General features: G+C 38.5%; 1 protein-coding gene across 4 annotated transcripts in view; it reads right to left on the bottom strand.

Moving 5' to 3' along the window:
• Positions 1–2,607: 2,607 nt before the first annotated feature.
• The window catches only part of dcc (DCC netrin 1 receptor), a 107,252-nt gene continuing 86,554 nt past the window's right edge, over positions 2,608–23,305 (bottom strand). For all 4 annotated transcript variants that reach the window (XM_077622952.1, XM_077622953.1, XM_077622954.1 and 1 more), the window contains exons 23-29: positions 20,959–21,121; positions 20,657–20,880; positions 20,362–20,478; positions 17,235–17,384; positions 15,325–15,633; positions 9,791–9,939; positions 2,608–7,199 (exon numbers count right to left, since the gene is read on the bottom strand). In XM_077622952.1, the coding sequence (XP_077479078.1) occupies positions 7,110–7,199; positions 9,791–9,939; positions 15,325–15,633; positions 17,235–17,384; positions 20,362–20,478; positions 20,657–20,880; positions 20,959–21,121 (1,202 nt within the window). In that variant the 3' untranslated portion in view covers positions 2,608–7,109. The remainder of the gene's footprint in view (positions 7,200–9,790; positions 9,940–15,324; positions 15,634–17,234; positions 17,385–20,361; positions 20,479–20,656; positions 20,881–20,958; positions 21,122–23,305) is intronic.

Here is a 23,305-nt window from a genome sequence, read left to right as displayed (position 1 = left end):
ACTACTTAGTCATGGAAGAGCTAGTCAAACAATTGCACAGCCTGCAGAAGAACAAAGAGGCATTTACTGTGCTTGTCTACATGCTGTGTATTCCACACAATTGATGTTGTTTAGGAATTCACATGGCGTATGGCACTCTTGTCCTCAATAAATTAAGGTATTATACTTCAATTAGTCATTCTCTCTTAAGCTTAATTGTATGTCAGGAGGTGGCCATCAGTCCACAAATTTATATTTTGTTGTTGTTGTTGTTTTTTTAAGCTCTGTTTGTCTTTAACATTCAAAGCAGAAGGGTGGAAAGAGCCAAATTATTGGACATCTATCCTTGTCAACGGTACTAATTGAAGTCAGTGCTACAGTTTAAAAACAGATTGAGTGCGTTACATTGGTTGCCAGTGTCCGATATTGACATTTGTTTGATGATTGTACCTAAAAACAAGGATTTTGAGGAAGCCTGAACCTGAAAAACGCAATTTGAAAAACGGGAACTTAAAACTTCACTGACCTTAGTTCATGTACATATTTGAGTAAAAGATGAAGTATCATTGCTTGATCATCTACAACATCCTCTTACACCATTGGATATTTCATCTTGCTCCGTTTCAGGTTCTCAGTTGCTAGTTTGAAGTCTCCTGATCAATATGAAGATGTTCCATTAATATTCCATTTGCCCTCCTGCAAAATACGGTAGCCCGATGTTGTCTCTAAATCTAGCGGTACTCCAAAAAGTGATGTACCAGAATGGATGCAAAATTCAAGGCAACATTATCTTTTTATGTGTAGGCTCGCAGCAAACTAAAATGCGATTGTACTGGTGCTTTGCAGTAAAAAAAAAAACTTTAAACAACGGTTATTTCATCATCGTCCTACTTTGTGTTGCATTATACAATAGGGTAAAGGTCTGACTGTGTTTTTCAATTCAGCTGCAGCAACAAAATAATCCTGAGGTATAAGGATATTGTAATACATACAAAAATCATTCAATTCTACAGATATAAAATAACAGAGAAACTCTTTAGGAGACTACTTTCCTCTAGTGCTAAAGTTGAAAAATGCAACTGCATGTAGGCTGAATTTAAGCTTCTTTTGTGGCCCATAGTCAATGCTATTTTCATAGTTTGCTATGACACCCTAAGGGAAAATGTAGAAAGCAAAAACATACCTAGTTTTAGTGTAATTTAAGTGACTTACTTGGTCACTTGTTGACCTTCACTTGAGTCTACTATGAACAAGTCCAATGTAGAATGCATGGGTGTCACTTCCACCTCTAGTGCAGTTAAATGAATTAAGCAGGGGTGCTTGTGGGGCTCCTCCAATCACTGCAGCACGCAAGATTTAGTCCGTCACCGAGGTCATTACTCTTGCCATTTGTGCTTCAATGCATCGATTCCTCGGGGAAGCGACCTCTCGGCACTTTTGTCCTAGTTAGTGAAATTGGCGTGAGTTTAGCCTTCAGCGCATGGTAGTACTACCTTCTCACACACAGCACAAGGACCTCCTCTCAAATTAAACATAATCACTTTTATAGCCCTTCAAAAAGAATTTAACTTCTGGTATCGGACTGGAGGCCATTTTTCCAGAGAATGGTAACATGTTTCAGAGTCTTATACTGTATATTTGGAAGTTGCATACAGTTTGCAATGGGATTCTCCTCACCTATTTTCACACATGAATGGGAATTAACCCCTCATGGTCCGCCCAGCAGCATTGCAACTGTGGCATATGGGCCACTGACTTAACTATGACTGGGTCAGGCTCCACCCTGAAGCTGAACTCCAACGGGAGCATGTGTCCAAAGTAGATGCAGAATTTTTTTCAAGAGACAACAGATGGAGGCCAGCCAACATTGATGCAATCCACATCTTTTAGAATTCCTGATCTTCTACGTGCATTCATTAAAGAGAGCTTTTTGTAAAATATGGACTAGACCAGGAGTGGGAAAACTATTCCACAAAGGTTCAAACCTCTATAGCAGAAACCTTTTCACCAATCTGATGGACAATCAGAGAATTGCAGTCTTGTTTGAGGAAAACCCCCATTGGTTAAACTGTCTAGGCTGGATCGCTTGGAACAAAAACCTGCACCCACGGTAGCCCTTGTGGACCGGTTTGCCAACCCCTGGACTATACTTAGAATGATCACAGATACAGAAATGACAGGCAACACATTGCCTCCATTGGGGCTGATTCAATGAGTTCTATGAGAGATAGTGATTTCAACTCACCTCCAACAGTGTTGTCGAATGTGAGCCGTCTTAAATCCTTCACGATCCAGTGTTAAACTCTGCTTAAGAGAGGAATTTTCTTGATTTCAATTGATCCACATGGCTTTCTGCTAATCTGGTTTGGTTTTGCTGAAGATAGGAACCTTTAATCACAGAATATTCTGCAGGTTTAGCAGTGCTCTGATCCTGCAAAGTGAGGTTCACACATAAACACACACATACATACAAACACATGCATACTATGCAGATGAGTGACATTTTTATATGATTTTATATAAATCCATTTAAGAGCAATATGCAAATTTGGTATCAATTTAATCCAATCAGTTCCCGATTGATGTGAAAATTTGTTTATGTGGGATATAAAAAAAAGTGTCTTTTGTATCAAAACTTTCTTTATTAAACAAAAGAATGCACCATTGAAATAACATTTCTATAAAAAGGACCATTGAACTCTTCTACAGTGCATTACAAAACCTGCAGTTGTATACACAACATTGTGGAAAGAAAACGTCCCTTCATTTGTTCTGAAACACGTCGGCGTCTCGTCTTTCCGGCGTTCAAATGGAGAAATACACTCAAATATTGCAGCTACAGAGCTAATTTGGTTATAATAACTCTATGATTGCACTTTTTAAAAGGATGGAGTTAAACTATTTACTCAAAGCTGCCCATCTGCCAGCTCTTTTCTGTTGAACACTGATTTTCTGGATGGAATGAAGTAATTGTCTGTGTGTGAGGGAGATAAGAGAAGCTTTAATTTGGCCCTTTCACCCTCGTGGAGTTCAATTCCCTTTTATTTAGTTTCTATTCAGACACAATTACTTTCTTCTTGCTCATCACTGCTCTGATTCTGTCTCTTCGGGGGCAGGAATCAGAATGTGTTCATTGTTCGGCTGGGCCAGCTTCAATTTTTTTTCTTCTTTTTTTGTTACTCATTGCTTTTGAGATACATGTGTCAAAAGGGAGGTGGAGGTGGTGGTGGTGGGGGGTGCTGTGGGGGCCTAATGAAATAGATTTGACGCCTAGGTGATGTTTCTGGGATACACACAGTCACCACAGGAAAAAAAAAAGCAATATTAGATGATATGATTTCCAAGTGTGAAGCAAATACATTAAAATATGAAGTATAAATTTGACCATTGTGTTGAGTTTTGGTGATGTTGGGATGACTTTCTTCTTTATTTATGAGATTACTGTTAATATACGTTTAAAAAATGCTTTTTCCTGGTTAAAAGAAATACATGAAGTATTCTGATGTGAGCAAAAGCATCATTTTAAGGAGTTAACATGAATATACATTGTTTGTTATTATAAAGGATAACTGCATAGATGTGAACCTCAAACTACGAAATTTCGATTGAAATAAACGTGAAACGGTGGTGACTGTGTGTCCTCAGAAGGGACAACTTTGTTGGCAAAATGATTAAAAATACATATTGTTTGGAATAATACGTGTAGACACATTTTAAGGCAATAATCAAGTCAAAAAAACTCCAAAGCGCACAATTCCCTCCCCTCTTTACTAAACAAAATGTACATTTGCGGAAATATCACATGGATATAAATAAACATTTGAATAAGCACTCGAAGTAAATGATACAAATAATAACAATAACAATATATTAAATTTGATTATAAAAAGTTACTGCTACTCTAGTGAAGCTATACACAGTAAAAAAAATAATCAGCAGCGGTCTGTATTGTCCTTCAGCTGCAGCAATAGTATCTCTAAAGTTAAATATACGCAAAAGGGAGAAAAGTAAAGAGTCAGTCTTATCTCATTGGCTGCTACTGACGGTGATAGACGTCCAAAGATGAAGCTCTTTTATAGCTGGGAATTGGACTGAGTTCATCATCAGTAAGACGAACGTTCATTGGCTGCCATCCCTTCCGCTTCAAATGGATTGGACGTCTATTGCTGTCAATGGGAGCTATTGGGTGAATATCTGACTAAAAAAAAGGGAAACCTTCATATGTGTTAGACAGGACAGAAACCTAACGGTTCAAATAATCTTATGATATTATCGTGAAGAATGACAACTTTTTAGTGACTAAAAAAGAAGGCAAAACAACAACAACAAAAATTCCACTTCAATTTTCTGCCTGACACACTATAACTAGGTTTAATCCCATCAATTATTTATTTTAAAATTTACCAGGCCTTCCCTTGACTTATCCCTTGTTTTCACAGTCTAAATTTAATCCATGAAAACCCCACATTATGATGTGCTTCAAAAATTGTTAGCTTGTATTTTCTGTAATGTGTCAAAAATCTGTAAAAAAAGGCAATGTTATTACTGGCTTGTGTTGACGAACGTTGCATTCTTTCATTCTCTCCTGAAAATGCATGTAAGGGGATTTACATTAGTTTTAGACATTTCAAGAATAGGCTGATAGTGTTTTCTTTGAGCCAAGTTCTGCTCTTAAATTGCAAAAAAAAAGAAAAACGCATTTGGCAAAAAAAAAAACAAGTCTACTAATTGACCATTGGCAGGTGTCAGCGAGAAACAAAAGCTTAACGTGAACTTGATCAGAACAATTTGCCACCACAGAATCAACTAACATCTCCACTGCCGACTGCCCACAGTTACCTGGGATACGCTCCAGCACCCCCACGACCCCGGTGAGGCCAAGCCATACAGAAAATGAACGACTCATCACGAGGAAACCAAGACGTCAACCCGAATCCTCATCCCATTTTCCAAAAATACCCCTATTCCCACACCGTTTCAAAGCCGCCGGCCGCAAGAGGAAGAAGAGTACGACTCGGAGGCGAATATAAGCGCTTAGCTCACAGTGGATTCATCTCCCAGAACAGGTTGATGAGTTTGATCCCCACACTGGCTGCGTGCCTGCCCTCCGCAACCTTTCATCCCTGTATCCATTCTGCCGAGATGTTACCTTTCCAGCGCCTCCGTCCCAGCGACTTTTCCCCGCCGCTGTAACGGGCCGGCGAGCGTGAGCTTGAATCATAATGTTTGCGACGTCTTTATAATGAATTCGCCGCCTCGTTCCTGCGTGCCCCGCTCACACATGCAAGCCATCTCTGAATTTCAATGCGGCTCCTCTGCCTCGGTGCGCTCGGTCTCCCGCAGGATTCTCCTTTTTTCATCACACTCAGATAAAGGTCTGTAAATTACAATATGGAGAATAGGGTGACACAGTCAAATATGGAGCATACTGATGCCTTGTTTTATTCACCTCGCTTGATTAATAAATGACTTGCCGGTTTTAGTTCCCTCTTCCTGAAGATTTGCAAACAACAAAACTGTTTCTCAAGTTGCTTCTAATCACACAGTGGCGTTCTAAAGCAATGCTATCTTTAAAGACTGTTTGATGTTTATAAAAAAAAGAGGGATTTTGAAGAGTGCTGCAAAATCTCTCTCCCGCTGCTTTTCTTGAAGGACTTGAGAAATTAATCTTCTCTGTGGCAAGACTAAACAAAACGCTCCCTCCCTTAATGACCCATTTAATTGGACGCATTTCCTTTCTGCTGTCAATACAAAACAGTTTAGAGGAACTAAAGGCTGGAGGTGCTCCGCTCTCGTTCCTGGCTGACCTTATGTAAGAAAAGGTTACGTGGAAAAGAAAGACAAACTGCAGTAAGGGATGTTGCAAATGCCTGTTTTCAAATTAAAAAAGGCACCTGCAATTGCCTTCATTTTTAAAGTTCATCTCGCTGCACCATGGTTTGTGGCAACGTGCCAATGTGGGTAAAAACCGGCGAAAACGAAACTTCAAAGTTAGTTTTTATGTTAACAATGTCTCATTATCTGTAAAAACTGGGCCGTTACAATGAACTGAAAATGAAGCTGTGACTTAACTGGCATTCAAGCTCGAGGATGGTGCCATGTTTGTAAATGTAATTCCAAATAACCAATTCATTTACAGCGCCGCCTCTAACGATGTACTGAAAAAGTAAAAAATAAAATGACGAGTAATCACATTGGACCCTCGAACAGCCTATTTGCAATAAACATTAGGCCCGATCACAACATACCACTAATTCCATTTCCAGCAGCCATCAGTACAAAAACTGCTGCTGAAAATGCAAAGACTGAAAATGTAAAGGAAGGCTGTCCTGAGCTTCCCTTTTTTTGGCAACAACACTCATCCACTCAGTCTTTTTTCCTTTTTTTTCTTCCGGTTCCGAGGAACAAACTGCTTGATCAAGAGTCGAGATGGACATGGAATCCTTGGAGGTTTCAACAAAAATCCTGGCACAAAATAGTCCAGAGGCCATGGGGGGTCTTCTTCCACCCAGAGTTGGAACCTTTCAACATATTTGTAATCCACTGTTGAAAGGGTGAGTTGAGATGAAACCAAGACTGAAGAAAAACAGAATAGGAAGATTCGATGTTACGAAGAAAATGTCTAGCACGCACTGTTTGGCAAAGAATTTAAAAAAATAACTAAAAAGAAAAGAAAAATTCTCCCACCGACAATCCTGAAAAATAATTGAGGTACACTCACAGTAACCGAGTTTCCGAAAACTTCGAATACGGAAATAACGAGGAGTTAATAAATAACACAAAGAAGAAAAACAGTCTGTATCTTGGAACTGTCATCTTTCCTGTGATAATCCTTCCCCCTTTTTCCTCAAGTCAAGATGGAATCGTTTTTTTTTTTTCTCCCCTAGTTTTGTAGTTATAAGTAGAAAGGTTCAAGACAGAGTTTGAACCCATTCGGGAACCCAGTGTTTTGTTCCTAGGGTCGATACTGCGTGATGTAGCTTAATCCAGTACAACCGGGGGTCTCAGTCCCCAGTGGCATCTTCAAACCTCGATGCTGCAGCTGTTTGTGAACACACTGCGCTCACAAATCATCAAAAGCATGAAGAAGGGGTTCCTGCTCTGAGGCCGAGGGCTTGAAGGAAAGAGCTTTAAAAGGCAGAGCCAGTAATGGCGTTGAGCTGCTTCATTAGCCCTTCTAAACTAGCCATCTGCTCTGAAAGGTCGTCCTGCTCATACACCTGAAAAACAGACCAAAAAAAAGAAATGGTTAAAAAATGATCATTACTCAATAGGCTTGGGTCATCATTTGTTTCTATATGAGAGGTTTCTATAACCAGTCCAATTTTGTGAAGTACATTATCATTGCGGTTTAGAAAAATGCCCTTATGATAAAAACCATTCACAAATATCACTTAATGTGTTAAATCATCTACAAGTGGTATGCATGTCTGAAAATCCACAAGAGGACCCAAGAGAGATAGTGCGAGAGCTCCTCTCCAACGCTCTCAATGTTCTATAATCGCGTGGTAATAACATGTCAGATTAGGCTATACAAATTGTCATCTCTGAATGGAATGCTTTAAAAGCCTCCCTCACTGTGTGTGTTTGTGTAATTGTGAAAGAGGCCTAATCTCCTATGAACACACACTTGTAAGACTAGCTGCCTTGTATTTACTAAAAAAAAATGCTCTATTGCCTTCCTTGCTCTTTATCCAACTAATCTTTCACATTGCATAAAAAAAGACTTGTCAGATGTCCATCAAGGGTCATCCTTAGTTTGGGATTATCCTTCCAAAAACAATTAATGTCAATTATCATCATGTCCAGCTAACATCAGCACTACCTTGAAATGACAAATATACCCTGTTTTGTCCAAAACTGATCCGACATAGACAGTTGAATCAATAAAGTTTCTTTTGAAACAAGCAGAACCTGATTATAATCAACCGATGACACTTTATGACAGCAGATTGACTGAAATGAAAACCGGCATCCACTGCGGCCCTTGAGAATCAGTTTGGACGCCGATAAACTAGAGATCCCGAGCAGCAGCTTCTTGCATGAATGCTTTCCACTATCTTCCAAAGTATTTAAGTGCTGAGTCCATGCCCATTCCTTGCAGTTACTTTCCCCTAAGACGCAACATGAACACACTGTAAGCCAATAGCGATGCCCTGGGCGTCATGACGTCATGAATAAACACAGACGCCGCATTGCTCCAAATGTTACATTTTAACCTTAGAAGTGTTTTACCAAAGGAGCTATATAAAGTAAACACTATTTTGCCATTAGCATGGCCATGTTAAGCTTAACAAATTGAATTATTCCTTGACTAAAGCATGTTATTAACACAACTACGACTTGTTTTAAATATTCATCCAATCATCACAAGGGCTGCAACCTATCTTAGTTGACATCAAGCCAAAGGGGGATTATACACTCTGAACCAGTTTAAATCGTCGTTGACTAATTCATTTGGCTGTGAAAATGATCGATTATGTATGTTTAGTATTTATTTTTTCCCCCACAACAGTCAGCGCTCTTTTTCTATGTAATACACATAACACATCCATTTAATCCTTCACTTTCAAAGTGTGTGAACCCATAAAAGCTCACTCAGCCATTGTCATAGATTGTCCACTTCCGCTAGAAATAACAGTTACTCTTTGATCGCATTATTGATCGGACAAAACACCCATTTATATTGTCTCTGATTGGTTGCTGACCTGGTTTCACTCCCTGCAAAGCTAAATATAGGTCCTAAAACCTCAACCAACTTAGACCATGTATGGACACACACACCCTTTTACCACAATAAAAGCAGTAAACGTGTGTAAGAGTACAATGGGATATCGGGAAAATAATACATCAATTGGAGCAATGGAGTAGCAAATGAAGAAAAAGAACTGATGACCTTTAACACTCTCTTTAAACACCCAACAGTCCATTTTTGACACCTATCACTTTGACTGCTTCTCTCTTACACTCTTTTAACCTTCTGTAACTCTTTTTTTTTCTTCTTCCTCAGTTTATCCGCCAATCCAAGAGTACCTAAACTCCTGTTGTCATAGCAACACTCTAGCCTAGCCTATTCCCTTCTCTCGTCCTTGTTTTTGTTATAGTCATTTTTTATTTCCATTTTCTGTTTTTGTGAACACCCCCGTGTCAAGTATTTAACAATGAATGAAATTTGACACTTTTACTTCATTATTTTCTCTTGTCTTTTGGCAAGTTGGCAAGCGCTGACTAAACAATCAGACAGTGAAAAAATAATGACTTTTTTATAGACAGGCACATTGGGAAGGGCGAGGACGAATGTGAAAAAGATAAAATAAATTTAAAAAAAACAGTTACCTCGTGACCTGCACCATTACTGATTTTGAAGGCGATGGGCAGATTAGATTGACTTGGCAGCAAAAAAGAGCCTGCCATGTGATTGGACGAAATATAAAGAAGCCATATGTACTGGAAGATGTGCAGTCAAGAGAAATGTTAGGCGGTAATTGAACTGTTGGGAATCGATCAATACTGCAAATTTAAAAAATGTATGTTGTGATTGTACTATAGGCAAGCCAAAAAGAACTCGCTGGCCCGACTTTTTTTTTTTTTGCCTCTATTGTTAAATGTTCCTTCAGATTTGCTCTCTTTTCAAGAGTATTTTTTCATCACTGAGCTGCCCTCGATCTTGTTCCCTTTTCCTCAATTCACGTTCTTTGAGTCTTCTTCTGCTTGCCTTTTCTCTATCACAACTTCTTTGAGACAATATCAAAGAAGGACAGCGATTCACAATGAAGGTCAATCGTCAACAATAGCTTTGGTTTGGACTTACGCTGGCAGCTGAATCCTCTGCGGGTTTTGTTCCTCCTTCCTCTGGTATGTCAGGCGCTGTAGGAACCGAGACAGGAAGCAGAGGGGATCTAGCCTTGCCAGCCTGACCCAGTGAAGCTGTCTTCACCTGAGGCTTTGGGAGGCTCGCAGCTGTGTAAAAAGGAAAGATGTTTGACTTCAAAACAACTCCCGAGGAACTGGAGCCAGACAAATAAAATGATGCAATTTCTTTTGTCATGTCAACTTTGAAAGCGAACTGGGATGATGGAAACGGTTCACCTTTGAAGGCCCTACAGCGACTAGATGGTCCATTGCTCACTGAAAAGATCACTTGTTTTTTTTCCTCCACTCCAAAATTGAAACTGGAATTCATTTTTAATTCAAATAATCCATTTGCACTAGTCTGTAAAGACCTAGTTTTCTTTTACCCGTTTCGAATTTACTAAATCTACATTACATTAGTGCTGACTTTTTTTTGCATAAAAGAATAATTTGCATAACACTAATATTATTTGCAATCTGGCAACACAGTATATCTTACAGGCCTAATTTTAGGGGTAACGTCCCAGTATTTATACTATACCTGCATCTAAGAAGTCCCATTTTTGACATTCCAACATTATTTTGTTTTCAGAGAGAATATGCACATTAATAAACATAACAATGCAACCTAATTAGCCAAAAGGCCATTTTTCATCAGTAGTTCCCCTCCAAGGCATTGCAGTTCCTTTAAATAAAACTAGATTTGTGATGTTATGTATCATAATTTTGTCATTTATTATACTAGCTATACTTTTAATACTATTATTCCTTCAAAGCCGAATGTTTGTATTGCGCGCTGTTTGTGAAATCTCATGCTCGAATAAGAATTGCATGAACTACGTCAGAGAAACATGTTTCCCCAAGAGCATTACATTTTTACTCGAATGTTTTTCTCCCTTGGTAGGCTACTTATGATTTTGTTCCTCTCAGAGTGAACTGAGAAAGAGAACTGCTTGATACTGTTTGTTGTTCCTTTTCTTCTTTTTTTATGCCTGCATTTTCCTACAAGCGAACATGTCATATTTTCTCCTTAGAGTTTTACAGTAAATGTTCATTCTCTGCCAACTCTCGCTATTCAAATGAATCAGATGTCTACTAGTGACGCACATTGTAAGTTTACAGCAGAAGGATGAAAAGAGACATATGATTGGACGTCTATCATTGTGGATGGTACTAAAAGAATAAGCAACCAATGTAGAATGATTTCTAAATAAGATGGCAACATTTTCCAGGTAACTTGGCAATTTTTCAAAAGAGGTGCCGAGGCGAAAAGATTGCAGTTCCTCGCAACAATTTGCCAAGAATGTGGAGAAGATACCGTAAGACAAGCCAATCACCAGGGGAGCAGGAGTAGTGGTAATCAATAAAGATTTGCAAGCAGAATAGCTCATCAGAGGCGGTCTAAGATGTGTGATTAGGCTGAATTTGGTCCAAAGACACTCGAGATTGTTCAATCGCAGGGCACATAAAGACAACCATTCACACTCAAATTGCCACATGGGGATTATTTGAAGTCTCAATTTCATCATACGTAATCATGTATGATGGGTACTACAGAGGAAGGACTAACAGGTACAGTACTGTGAATACATGCAAATGCCACAAAGGAGGGATTCAGTCCTCCAAACTCTTGACTTTGGGACATACTTACATGCTAACCTCGACGACATTGCGCTGTCAAACCTAATCTTGCCAATTCTTATTGAGAGAACAAACGCTTCAGTCCCCGAAGGTTTCAGCTCTTCCAGTTGATTCGATTACACATAACTGATATTGATTGATCTAAATGGCATGTTCATATGCGACTAGGTGGACTGCCAAAAAAGAAAAAAAAAGAGAGGAACCCTGAGCCCTGCAGTAATTTGTCTGACTGACTAACCATCAACTAATTCATCCGTGAACTCAAATTGATTTGAAAGAGGGGGAGGAAATGAATACCCCATCAAAAGAATAAACAAACATTACAGTATAACAAATACTTTTTGAGGTCCCTATGTTTCCTAATATCATTTGTGGATGGACAAAGTAGTTTAAGTATCAAAAAATCCACATGGAAAAAACCCTGCCATTTAGTTGTGTGAATTTTTCCATTAATTATAATTCATTTCTCACCTAATGAATTAAAAGTTCAGACCAGACAGAATTTTTTACACAATATACAGTGTATTGCAAAAATTGCCGTGCATTGCGCTTGTTAGAGGAAAAAATGCATTATATATAAGATACTATACAATTTAGGCACAGTAAAGCCTAGTAAGCACAGTGTGTTAGGAAGTAATAATTCCTCTGTTCACATGAACTGTTTGCCATGTTAAATGGTAAATATAACATGTCAATATGTGGTCGGTTATCATGGTTATTGTTTGATAAGTATTGATTTATTTCCCTAAACGTTATTAACAAGAGAAATGAGTATTGATTTGATCCAGTTGCGTGGATACGTTTTAGATTGAAAAGGTCACTTTGATGGGCGGCGCGGTCAAAGCATGCAATTATTACGTTGAAAGATTCTGTATTTGCGTCAGTTCAGACTTTCTGGCGACCGCTGAATTTGAGCTCATAATTACATAGAATTATTACAATGGGTATGAAATGAGTAAAAAGGAATCTTTATGTTCACGCATTATTATTAAGGAAATAATTTCCTCCATATTTCAAGATCATTTGATTTTGATTGAGTCCTGTTTATAATATGCAATCTTTGTTCATTATAACTTCATCATAAAGGAATTTTATATCGAGTATTTAAAGAGGAAATGTAAAATGTTGCAAATTGTTACCCTGGCCATCAGTCCAACAATTTTTCGGATTTTGCAGCAAATCCAAAAGGTACGACATGAGTTAGAAAAATAGTATATACCATCAGAGCAAAAGACATTTTCTTATCCGTGACCATAATTACTTTGATAAAATGGACAATTCAAAACTCTGTATCCATATCTCTCCATTTACTGTGAAAATATTGGCTTTTAGCGAAGGACATTAGAGCCATTAGTTTGAATTCTCAGTACTAAATGTAGCACAAAATGTGTCAGGACACAATAAGTTGTTTGACACTTCTGCACACTCTTGTCGGACCAAATTCACTCAACTGTGCTCAAGAAATAAAACACTTTGTGGGTAAACCGCAATGCATTGCAGCAATATAGAGCACTAGGTTCCACATCCATAGTCGAGAGACGACATAAAAGACAGTTTTATGGTGTCTGGCTCAGCCTCAGGAGATTTGTCAGTGAAAGGTGGAGGTGGAGGGAGATTGGCGGCTCCTCTGCTAAGGGATGTGGATATATTTACCAGACACGTCAGACTGAAGGTGTGAAATGACTGCCGGGGGTCACATCAGTGCCGGGTGTCTGTTTTTTTTTCTTTTTCTGGGTCCAAGTGAAAGATTGAGAGATATAAAGCGCTATGAGGTGAAGATGGAAGGGGTGGGGTTATTGGTCCTGAGGATAGTTTGAAGTAAATACTGTAAAAGATTGAAAGGATTTTCGAGGAGACAACACGCTTCTATAGACGCAGGCAACTTTAACACCTCACAAAAGGACTTTTGTATTTTTTTTGCTTTCAGTGCCTGTATATTTTTTGTATATGGTTGATATTTGCATTCATTATATATACTTCCTGATCTCAGCTTTGGGAGAGAAGAGGAGTATGGTCGAGATTGGTCATCTTAAGCGCATTATGGTATTGATAAAAATGATTGACACTCGAAAAAAAGATAAGTTAGAATTTCTGGAGTGTAAAGCGGCCTGAATCTGCTAGGTTATTGTTAAAAATCCACAAATGTTAATCATTGTGCAACCCCTTTTCCATTTTGTCATCCTGACAAACGCGTAGTATAAATATCAGATGTGCCTCAACAGCCTATTTTTCATTAAATCCATAACCCAACAACATTGTTTGCCAACGGCATGCATGTTCATGTCACCGCACTTTATATGATGGCTCTTTAAAAACCCAATTGTCAATCTATGCTAGGTTCTATAATATCTTATTTGGTCCATGTCAAACCATGTTACGAATTCATGCAGACTACAATGTAAATGGAAATGAGATATGCCGGGAAGGCATGTAAACAGCTTGTCATCCGACTGCATGGCTTTTGAAGATTGACAAATAATAAAAACAAAACTAAGCAATTTCCTGTCAGGAAAAACAGTAGCATCATTTGCTGTCTTATTCTGTGCTGCCTCCACCAGGCTGATTTCCATTAGTAGTTGTGGTCACTCTCCACACTGATTATGATTATGCTAACCTTTCTAACTTCCTGGAGAAAAATTGTAATGGTTTATCTGATAAACCGAGACTGAAAAGCAGTAATAGTATTCATGGAAATTGCACTGAAATGTAAATACTTTAAAATAGCACACGCAGTCCGTAGGTGGGATTAAATTCACTCTTAAATCTCTTGTTATGACTAAAATGTCTTTTCAGAGAGATGGAGATGATCCCATTAGTGTTTTCTGAGTTAAACTGCACTTTCTGGACATTTTAAGTGAGCAGCTGCTGAGCATTGTATTTTCTTTTGCAGGTGGGATTTAAAGCCAAATAATCCTTTACTAAAAAAAAAAAACGGAGTGAACGGCCATGCTATAGGCGCAACTGCTCATCGGTTTTAACGATTTTTTCCCCCATATAATCATTTGCACTTTATGTATATTTTATGCCAGAATGTCACCTTGAAGATGAATCCACTCTGAATGTATTAATGCTCACTTATTACAAAGCAGGCCGGAATATGATGTACTTGACTGCAATGATGGCTCGGGTATTCAATATTCATGGTCCCTTAGAAAGAGGAAATGGTCGTCATCCTACATAAAGGGGATGACAGTTTTCTGAATGCGTTTTTGCAAAGGTTAACAGTGATTTTATGTCCACTTCATTAGAAGTTAAATTCGGCATAATTACAACATCTGTAGAATATAAAAAAAACAATGCAAATTAGCATGAGCAGTACTTTAGTATGGTTTGTTTAGAACATTTTCAAAAATGTCGGATTGCATGTCCTAGCAATGAAATTTAGTTGGAATTAATATACTTGGTGTAGTGATTTCTGGAAAACACATTGATGATGAGCAGAATTGCACATAAAATGGCAATAATGCTCAGTTTTTGTTTAATATTTAGCTTGAGACTAGTCACTGTGTTTTGAGTGTTACAGTACTATTTGTACAATATTTAGACCCTACTCAAGCCATGCCTTTTGCGGTTGTAAAATCGATTGTCTTCTAGTCATATTCCCGGTTAGCAGCAATTTGTTACAATCACGCCCCCATCATTATATTAGCATTAATCATGTGCTTGTACATAATATCTTGTATAGTACAGAATACTGTAATACAATACAGTATAATAAAGTATATTGCATGACTGTAAATTACAGTATGCAATAATATGTAAACATTCAAGGTTATGTATGTATTATATAAAGTGAATGTGTGAATTGCAACAACAACAATATTAATAATATATTAATGAATGAATACTTACAGGACTGAGGCAACATTGAGGTGTACACCTTGGGGTCAATGGTGCTCATTGGGGGTGGCAGCAGTGGGTTTGTGAAGCTTCGAAGTGGGTGACTTGGTCTTACACATGCGGTTGGGATGGTCCGATTTGTACCCGGCAGAGATTCCTCTGATGCAACCGAGGTAGCGGCAGCAGGGGCTCCGGGAACGGGGCCAATACCCGCAACGTGCTCCCCGGTAGAGACGGAGGAGCCGGGGAGCAGGGGAGCAGGTTGTTGTGGTGGAGACTGCTGCTGCAGAAGGGGATTGCTGGAAGAATCTGTGGATATGACTGAGCAACACAGACAAATGGTAATTAGGCGTAGCAAAGCAATATGAGATTAGGTGCAGGGGGAAGATTAAGAGAGGAGGAAGGGCAAAAGAACTACTCAGTGCAGCAAAGTGAGTCAGGGAACAAAAAGTTGTCATCACCACATTTGTCTGCAAGCATGCTTTGATTAAAATTCCTAAAATGTGCTCTCTCTCTCTCTTCACAACGTTGATAGCACACTGGGGACTCTTTAACAGTTTCTAGCACATATTTCAGTGGGGATTTGGCTCCTAAACTCTTTGCAAAGTGAACCTTGGGAACAATGACCCCAAAGAGAACTCAAGCCATATTTTGGTCTGACATTGGGTTCAAGGCAAAGTTATATACAACTGCAGTAATAATGTAGCTTTTAGCCTTTGACTCATTGGCCAACTCTGCACCACACCATCAATGTCCGCAAGCAACCACCATTTGAATAGATGGTCTGTGAGTCAACCAAATGAAAATAAATTAGAGCCTGTCTTTATTTTTTAATCCTTTAATGTTAACCCTGTGTGAATGCTTGTCAGTCTCTTGGTCAGCTATTTAATCATTTAATTTGACATTTTATTTTGAAATGACGTATCATCATAGCGCCATCACAAAGAATGCAGTATGAAAAATGGCCAAGTCAATTTTCCCAAGAAGGTGACAAATTGGGGATGTGGGCAGATGTATTCAGTTAAACACCACGTAAATGTGAGCCAGCTAAAGTTAGAGGTCTGAAACAATGATCTGGCATCATCTTATGATATTTTGCACAGTAAAGCAGGTGAAGGCCTTTCAAATGTCACAGAAGGTATGACAAAGCATAAGGTATCTTATTGTGTCTCCCTTGACAGTTGCTTGTAACTGCATTTTCTTGCCTGTGATCACTCCTCTCAGCGTGTCAGCTAATTGAATGACTCTGAGGATTCTTATTGTTTCTCAGTTGACTCCAAGTCATTGATGTAATCTGACAAGAAATTGGGCCATTATTGAATTACTGCTCTCTACTGCATCATTTAGCTCTCCAGAAACATTCTCCTAAGTGAAGAAAGAAACATGGTGGGTGGAGGACCATTGAAAAATCACCCAATCGCAAACACTTTCAATCTCAAAAATCACGATGCCTTTTCACAACTTTAGCACATGAAATTCACTAATACAATTTTTAATGGTTTTGAAGACCAACTTTTGCTGAATTTACCAACATGAGTACTTTACTTATGAATGATCTCATTTCAGGTTATATTTTTTGTCAAGTACAATATATATGTACTTAATAATGTTATTAGAGGTACTTCAAATTCATCCTGATACATGTTTTAAAATGAATTTTTCATATTAAGATAATAATTTATTAATCCATATCAGCATTGCAGCAGCATAAATGTAGAAAATCTATAAGAACATGTACTTATCAGGTATATACAACTAATATGGGTATAAATTAAATCGGAAGTGGCTTAGGAATGATTGATGAAAGAATTGCATAGTAGCACATAGTAAATGTATCTATCTACCCATATAAGAACAGGTAACATGGTGTATTAAGAAGTAGTTTAAGACAGGTATTTTACATTATTGTATTTGAATTTTACCTTGCGTGAATCCTCTGTCCACGGTCAGGCTAGAGAAGGGCATCGGTCTTAAAGTGAATTTGTTGTGGGTGAAGCTGCATGAAGGTGAAGGAAGTATGCCAGGATACTGGGATGAATCCAGTGATGGTACTGGAATGGCACTGACCACTGCTAAAAAAAAAGAAACTCAAAGTCATTACAATTGCTACACATCTTTTTTTCCATACAAATTCAAAAAGTATTGAAAGGATCTAGTCCAAAAAGCTTTAGATCACTGTAAATCCAAAAGTGCCTTTTATTGTCCTCATTCAACCAAGAATTCAGATTCCACTAAACTCTGATCAATACATGTAATGATTGCGACTTATTGATGATTTGATTTGAGCAAGTCTGTGATCAGCAGCTTTAAAGAGATTGCGTGCGTGTGTGTGATCGTATTTGTGTGTATTTGTGCATTGTGTGGGGTTAACTGTTCACTTTAAAACACAGTCGAGTTTGATTACAGCAGCAAGATGACCACAGATGAGCAAGGGTCATCAATACTGCTATTGACTGAGATTATTGATCTGACGAGGCTGTGGGGCAGCTGCAGGTTAATGAAGATTTGTGCGTTTGTATGTGAGAGTGAATGGCAGTTTAAAAAAAGGGAAATTAAAAGGTATAGAGTGAAGACAAACGGGTATGTAACAAAGCACTATAAACTGTTCTGTAATAAATGAACATGTTAAAGCACTTCACTTATCAACATAATACATATATATAATCAACAATTAATTTCTTTAAAAACCCATAGGTCACGTGTGTCAAAGTGGTGGCCCGCGGGCCAAATCTGGCCCACCGCATCATTTTGTGTGGCCCGAGAAAGTAAATGATGAGTGCCAACTTTCTGTTTTATGATGAAATTCAAATGAAGATTGTAGATTATTTCCTGTGTTTCCTCATTTTAAATCAATAATTGCAAACAATTTGTACTAATTTGAATGTCCAAAAATGATCTATCGATTATCATGATCGAGAAAGCTGTCAATTTATTAATCGATTAATTTTGGCAGACTAGTTGGATGTAATCGAAACTACCACGTGGCCCGCGACAAAAAATGAGTTTGACACCCCTGCCATAGGTGATCAGAATAAATACAAAGAGTAAACTGTTTCTATCATGCTCTACTATTACATTAAAAGGAATGAGAAAACAGGAAAAATCAGACTGAACTACAGCCAACAGAAGTTTACTTTTGAGAAACTGATAGCAATGTAGTAATGACAAATTGAATAAGACTGAGGACAGGCCAGTATTTGGGAAGCCTTAAGGCTCTCCTATCTCTCGGTGACCTAAATATCACAAGCACATAGTCCATAGGAAAAGCCGGTACAACATGTCAGGTCGCAGTACCGGAATAAATCACCCGCTGACTCACATGTCCTAATAATAACAACAACACCGGGGCTATAACATGACTGCTGACTATTCAGTACTCGACTAGATAAACAAAAGACGACAGTAAGAGTGAAAATTAAACAAAGGAACAAGATTCCTTTCAGATACACTGGAGAGTGGGAACAACACAATTACAAGTGAGATCTTTCAGCCCAGAGTGGAGTGGCAAACAATTGAGATAACAAATGATTCACCCACTCTTCGGGGACTGAAAGTTGGCGGCGTTAGAAGTGAGCTTGCATGAAGAAAAGCAAACAAGTACAACATGACAGCAGGTGCCTAGAACTAAAAATAGAATATTTTGGATGAGGCTAATTAAAATAAGGAAGTAAAAAGTGGGTTTAAACACAGTGTGAAATTGCAGGAACTTTCTACACGACAAATTCTCGAGTGATTACATATACTACAATACACAATCCAGGAAAACTGACTGATCAAAAACGCAAGCCTAGTTTGAAAACTATTTTGATCAAGAGCCCTCTTTTGAAACCCAGATTTGAAATATTTGCATCATTGTCTTATTCATACGCCATATACACCAATTGTGATGATAACGTATGAAACCAATCTGTTGGCACATACCCAGGGAGATTAGTGTAAACCCATGCTTCATGTCTATGACCTTCAGTCAGTCTACTTGTCAAGAAAATATGAAATGAGTAATCATACGCCGCCCTTAATCACAAAAGCAAAATTGAGTTCTTGTCCCTATAAACTCACACGAGAGGCGAACGCGCAAACGCTCATTCCCAAGTGCCTATGTTGATCTCCGTTCATGCTCGGGATAATGATGACCAGACTCGTGCTAACATAATCTAAGATACCTTGCTGGGCGCAAAGTCAGAATAAATAACTAAAGAAAGCAATGAGGATGCAGAACTGCAGGCAGTGATTCAGAACACGCATTGTGATTGGCCTGAAGGCTCATGGCCACTGAATTTTCATGTGCAGTTGCAGCTAGGTGACATCATTGTAATGCTCCTCGGAAGGAATGGCGACGGGAAAATAAAAACACGCAGTGTTTTAAAAAGAGAATTACAATCTCACTTCAATTGATCTAATGTACTACAGTATTTTGTCAGACCAAAAAGCAACCGAAATAAGTATCCTTATATTTAAGAGCCAGTCTCCACTTGCTTTGCAGCAGCAAAAACTTGAATTTAACCTTTCCAGGATTGAGGATAAACAGTTCAGATAATAGATTGATGGAATACATATAGGTTATTTGATTCTGTTTAACTATTTCAAATTTTCTTCAGTTTTTTGCTTGCAAAATCAACTTTCAAAACAAACATTCTTTACTATAAAGTCTACCATATTATCCCAGGTTCCTGTTTGGAAGTGCAAAACAATTAATCTACTTAAATGATCAAATTTCTATAAGCAGTCGAAACCCAACCCTTGACACATTGAACACATCTATATTTAATTGAATTAATGTTAACGATTCAATTTTTGATTAGATTTCAAATGATGAAATGATGTAATGAGATTACAGACACTGATTAAGCATCATTAGCCTTGTAGAAGGGTAATAGTTTTTTGTGCTAATTTTGTAATTAATTTCCATTTCCCCTCTGCCCTTGTAATAAAACATCAAATGATATGACACTAACCTTTCTCTGCTTTGTACTCAACTCATTTTATCGAGATGACTCAACATCCTAACAAACAAATTCACCTAAAGCAAAGAAGGCATGAGGTACATACGTGTGTTGCTGGGCTGTGAATCCATAGGAATCATCATTTTTCCTCTTGTTCCTCTCCTGGCGGCCAAAGATCTTTCAAGAGTAGAAATACAGCTCGACGCATCATCGCCGTCCGCACCTGCAATAACACGATTGCCTGGCTTGACATTTGAACCCTTTCTGAGAAAACATTTTCTCATTTTGAATCACTCTTAGTGCCAAATCAGATACAGGATCACAAAATATGTCGCTGGCCTGACGGCAATCTGTTACAATTTGACCGAAGTAGCTAAGGTTAAGAGGAGGGAGACCCACACCTGAGTGGCTACTCTTGCTGCCTATCTGGCTTTCTGATTGGCTGTGAGCCACCTGGGGAAGATCCTGGCACGACTGGATGGGGGAATCACGTCCGGACGGGGCCGCACTGGGAGCTTTCTCTATGTTCTTCATCTCCATCTCTTCATGGTGGATCCACAAGTCAGGAGGTCGTAGATCTTTCTGGCTACCCTTCCTCTTATTAGCACTGTGGCTTGCTCTTTTCCTGCAAAAGCCATAAATCTATAAATATGAAACATATCCAACTTTAAGCCTGTGTAAGAAAAAATGTGAAAAGTCTTACTTGCGCTGTTGAGCAGAGGATCGCCGTGTACAAATGAGGGCCACGATGACCACTACGACCACGGTGATGGCTCCCACGGAAACCACAATAATAACCAAAAGGTTATTATTATTTTGCGGGGTCGCACTGCCGTGTGGTGGATGCATTTGACCAATGGGAGACTCTGGAAAAACAATAATTACAATTCATAGTATAAGACATCAAGCTTACAAATACAAATACTTTCAATTTGGAAAATGATAACTATAGAGTTCATTTTATTTTCATTCCAAAATGTGACCTGATCTTCGCAGATCATGCCTAGTACATTCGCTCAGGGTCTCCAGACTACAGACTCAACAACCTCCGACACCCCCGCACTCTCAAAACAATACTTGTTTCGGGTCCTCAGCTCACGGCCCAACATTTTCCCGCATAAAATGCTCCAAAGAAAATAGTTGTACAACTTGCTTTTACGATTATAACTTCCTTTGGTAATAAACAATGCTCTTATAAATTCAGACATTCCAAGAGTTGACTACTCATTTTACGGTGACACTTTTGCCGTTTTATGCATCCCCACAGTGCAATGTTTCTCAAATTCTCTTCTGTTACAGCACGGCACTCGAGAAATATATCCCTCCCTTCTTTGCTGGGACTCCAAATAATATTATTTGCCTATAAATTGTTTTAAATCACACCAAGATTGCTGGCAATATCTGACAGAACCGGTTCTTAATACATCTGGTATTGAGTACAGAGACAAAAAATAAAACAAGCAAAAATGTAGCTCTGTTGGGAACAAGAGAAAGCAGGTCTGAATGTTAAAGATGAATATCAAGAGTCGCAAAAGAAAGTATGAACAAGGTTGAAACTGTGAAATTAGTTTCATGATGGACAAGTAACAGTGGTACACAGAGTAGAAAAGACAAATGAGAAGGGACTGAGAAAAGATAGAAAAACAATTGGCACAACGAGAAAAGGCACTTCTACCTCTTTGACTCCTTCCCTGAACATTCCGTCTTTTTTCAAGTCAGTTGTCTCTCTCAATAAAAAACACAATTCATCACATCTTACAACTGACGCCAACGGGAGTGCAATACATCTTTCAGACCTCAAAGAAAATACTTCATCACCTTATAATCTTTACATGTTTCTACCTTTTGTTTTATTCCACACTCAAATATTGTAACACTGCGATGAACAAAGGCAATGAAAGAAAAGGCACGAGTGCTAAATATAAACTCGTAGAGTATTGCAAACCAATAGGCTCTTGTTTAACATGTACTGTTCTCAATTCATCATTTTAGTTTTGACATGTCCATTTATTTTGGACTGCTCAACTCATGGCCTGCCATTTGGCGTTAGACGTCCAATCGGTTTGAAGTGGGAGGGCAGACAGCGAATGATATTCACTTGGATTGGATGTCTACTAATGGTAAACTAGGGATCGACACATTTGTTTTTGTGCAAAATATAATTAAGTGTACGGTGTAACCATTATTTTGCTCAGTTAATCATTTTTTTAAACTTTAAGATGAACTAATTCCGTGTGCGGTCGATTGGTTGCCGGCCTTTTGGTCGCCGGTCTTTTGGTCGCGGTCTTTTGGTCGCCCGGACCGCGACAACAGGCGACCAAAAGACCGGCGACAAAACAAGGTAAAACAACACAGTCTACACATCAATAAAAGCCAACCATGGCCATGAGCAGTTTCACTGAGCCGACGTGTGAGTGTATAAGAGTTTGTATGTACATGAATTGTCTGTCCCCTTAGGAGGGGACGTCAGTCAGGGTCTTAACAAGTTCTCCAACAAAAAACAATAAAAGTCCAGGAAATTTGGAGCTTTTCTTTAGCCTAATAATTAATAGGGCATTAAGTATGACTAAATAGTAATTCGCAGTTTGTATTTAGGGAATTTGAGCAACGATTTAAATGGTATTTATCAATAACCTTCCGGGCGACCAAAAGACCGGGGACCAATCGACCGTGTACCAACTTATTCTTGTTTGCAAACACTCAAATTGCTACTTTTCCATTTTTTAAGGACTGATGGGAATAAAAATCAGCAGGTATATTATTGGATCATAATGCATTGATCTTCTGAACCCAAATTCTTGATTTTATGACTGTCATGCGGCATTGATGCAGAATGATTGATGTGCGCGCTCACGTTGCATTTTATATCCCGAGTGCACGGGCACATTTTCTACATAAATAGAGCCCATGTCTTCCCGAAAACAAATGAACCCATTTAAACTATTGTTTACCTCAAGCTAATTTATTATAATAAGAATGACTTCATTGTCTTTGCAGTACAAAGCTTACAGACATCCTAAGAGTCAAATTAAGGGAAACTCGACACGGAT

This window comes from Stigmatopora argus, chromosome 16 (genome assembly GCF_051989625.1).
Source record: "Stigmatopora argus isolate UIUO_Sarg chromosome 16, RoL_Sarg_1.0, whole genome shotgun sequence".
Taxonomy (NCBI): Eukaryota; Metazoa; Chordata; class Actinopteri; order Syngnathiformes; family Syngnathidae; genus Stigmatopora; species Stigmatopora argus.
This window is presented reverse-complemented; position numbering and strand designations above follow the sequence as displayed.